Source organism: Pararge aegeria, chromosome 23, assembly GCF_905163445.1.
Source record: "Pararge aegeria chromosome 23, ilParAegt1.1, whole genome shotgun sequence".
NCBI lineage: Eukaryota > Metazoa > Arthropoda > Insecta > Lepidoptera > Nymphalidae > Pararge > Pararge aegeria.
Genome location: NC_053202.1, coordinates 6944796 through 6948129, shown reverse-complemented (window position 1 = coordinate 6948129; position 3334 = coordinate 6944796). Strand labels below are relative to the sequence as shown.

General features: G+C 38.3%; 1 protein-coding gene across 1 annotated transcript; it reads left to right on the top strand.

Annotated features, from left to right (window-relative positions):
* Positions 1-215: 215 nt before the first annotated feature.
* Positions 216-581, top strand: LOC120634084. Its single transcript, XM_039904476.1, has one exon. It carries the CDS (start codon positions 216-218, stop codon positions 579-581), a length of 366 nt encoding a protein of 121 aa, XP_039760410.1.
* Positions 582-3334: the final 2753 nt, after the last annotated feature.

Below are 3334 nucleotides of genomic sequence, written 5' to 3'. Positions count from 1 at the left end.
TTCCACAATGTACTGGCTGCTCTTACGTCGTAGGCAGTATCTTACAGTTTGATTTTGAGCACATTGATCTCAAAATCAAAACAAAATTATTTTGGCTGAGGTGTTAAACTGTTACTACTAACCCCCGTTACATCAAGCCCCCGTCTCCCGTACGAGGCACCGTGTACAAAAGAGCTGTACGATCAGCACTGCTATATGGGTCTGAATGCTGGGGAATGAGGAAGAGTGACGAACAGAAAATACATGTTACTGAAATGAAGATGTTGCGCTGGGCTGGGGGCATTACAAGATTGGACAAAATTCGGAATGAGTTCATCCGAGGCTCTTTTAAAGTTGCGGAAGTACAGCATAAGATGCAGGAGAGCCGATTACGCTGGTACGGGCATGTAATGCGTAGAGACAAAAGCCACATGACACAGCGAGTAATGGCTATAGATGAAGGCAAAAGAGGTAGAGGTCGCCCACTTACCACCTGGACTAGAACCGTTTTCAATGACATGAAAACTCTGGGCCTAACACCAGAAATGACACAAGACCGTATTAAATGGCGGACAAGTATCAGGAGGGCCGACCCCAAATAGGGAATGCGCCAGGAGAATGATGATGATGTTTTCTGTTCAAGAACTTTCAGTTTCAGCTTGGAGTAAAGGAAATGGGCTGTGTCAACTTCCGTGCCCCAGAGAGTACGTTAAGCGGTAATAGTCGTTTAAACCCACCAATCCAAAGCGGAGCAGCGAGATGGGTCATCCTGTTAAATGACCTGACCTGGGCCCAGCTGTGGGATGTTAATAGGCTGCAGATGATGATGAAAGATGCCACTGCTCATAGTATACTCTCTGTATTAAGTAACTTTGCGCATATATTTTTTAGTATCGTCTGTTTTGTTAACTTAACTCTCTATCTGTATGTGCAATAAAGACTTGTTTTATTTTATTCTATTCTAACTTCATTCTTCTGCAGTCCACTGCTGGACAAAACGCCTCTTCCAACGAGTGTGTTTGCCCATGATCACAACTCTGGGCTTACGTGTTGGTGATCATGGGCAAACTAGCTATTAGTGGTAGCACAGAGGACGCTTATGTCCGTTTTAGAAGTCACTCGCGGATAGAGGAAGGGAGCTGACAACTGTATTATGATTTGACATCACCCCACAGAACCAACGAAAAGAACTACTATGAAAATCGAAAATGTTTTAGTGAACGTAGTGTCGGCACACAAGCTAAAGTTCAATCTAAATAAACAGGATTGATCGAAAAATACTCTTTTCCATAAATCATTGTCCACGAGACCCACGAAAAGCCGTTTCCAGAGAGGAAATGGTAGAGTATACATCTGTGATTGAGTTGCTGCATTTTTATGGGTAAGACTATGATTTATTGAACTGAGTTTATTTATGTAACCGATACATTGTTGTATGTTTTATAATAAATGGTCTCCCTGGTCTGGTCGGACGCAGTTTTTTTAACAATTCATAATAGAATTGTGAAATAACAATAATAGTGAATTGAATTCATAATAGTGTGTATTACTGTCAGTTTACGCACACCGAGTGATTCTCCAACTTAAAATGTCACTTCTTTTATTCTTAATTGCTTTTATAAGTGAATTATAAATAGACATATGTTGAGAAAAAACACTATTTTTAACACTCATTAAAAATTGTTTAAAAAAGTTCTGTCTCGGACGTCCGTGTGTCTGTATGTCGATAATAGATGCAATAGTGTGCGTGTATTTCTTTGTAACCTATCTATTTATTTTTATTTATTTGGTATCTATGACCCATCACTACGCACTACACTATAACATAAATAGAATAATTAAAAACTAAACTAAATAAAAAAATAAAAACCTTACATTAAATATTAATATGCAATATAAAAAAAAATATATAAATATCTATTAACGGCTCGGCCTTTGAACTGACCACGATTAAATTTCGCACTCATGTTTTTTTTTTATCGTAAAAATTTATAGACCAAGCATATGGCCCACCTGATGTTGAGTGGAACACCATCGCCAATAGCAACATTTCACAGGGCATGCAAGGAGCAAATAAATATAAATAAATAAATATACTACGACAATACACACATCGCCACCTAGCCGTCGCAAAGTAAGCGTAGCTTTTGTTATGAGTACAAAGATAGCTGTTGAATATTGTTAAAGGTACCTGTTAAATCCTGTGGCACGCTGCCCTGTATCCATCAATTTGAGGCTCACATGCCTTTTAGACCGGAACACAGCATTGCAACAATGCCGATTGGCGGCAAAAATAAGCATAGCGATAGTACTTCCTCGGATGAGCTCTGTCACAAAAAGTTCTACTGCTACAAAATGTAGCTTGCATCCTGGAGATCTACAAAGGATAATATTTATCGCGGAAAAACTGCTGGTGAATGCAACTTTCTTGGAAACCTTGCAATAAACACTCAGAGCATATTTTACTTAATAATGTAAAAAACCCCGCTGCTGAGCACAGGTCTCCTCTCTCATAGACCAGATAAATTGGGAAATAGAACACCAAGCTACTCTAATGCGGGTTGGTGGGCTTGCATTTAATCAGAGGTACAGCAAAAACCGTAGCTTTTAAAAACATACTGTAGAAAAGCGTTATTACTTCGAATTATCAGGAGTGATCGTCATAGATAAGAAATATGGACTTGAGTATCCAACATTATTTTCTGCCAACAAAGTATTAAGCAAGAAAACCATTACCGCGATAAGAAACTCGTCTCACGTTGTGATATTACGTCGTAAAGTTGACATGTTATATAAAACAAAAATCCTGATGAGAGATTCCGTATGAGAATATAATATATTGTTATGGTACTAGATCTAAAACGTTTTTCATATGAAGTAAACTTTGTAGTAGCACTAATCTTAAATTCCTGTGTATCATTTCATCATCACCATCATAATATCAACCGAATACGGGGCACGGGTCTTCTCCCACAATGAGAAGTGATTAGGCCGTAGACCACGCTGGCCCATTGTCAATTGGCGGAGTCCACACGCCTTTGAGAACATTATGGAGAAGTCACTGGCATGCAGGTTTCCTCAAGATGTTTTCCTTCACCGTTAAAGCAAGTGATATTCTGATTGTTTTAATCGCATATAACTTAGAAAAGTTAGAGGTGCGTGCTGGGATTCGAATTTTGTGAAGCTTAAATCCTAACTACCGAGCTATCACCGCTGGCATCAGTTCATCGTTTGAAATTATTTTGGCAATTTTTAAACGATTTTTACACACCAAATAAAAAATATGAAATATATTGACAATTTATAAACTAGCTTAACATGTGAACCGAGTTTTTTTCCATAAAAAGGATGATAA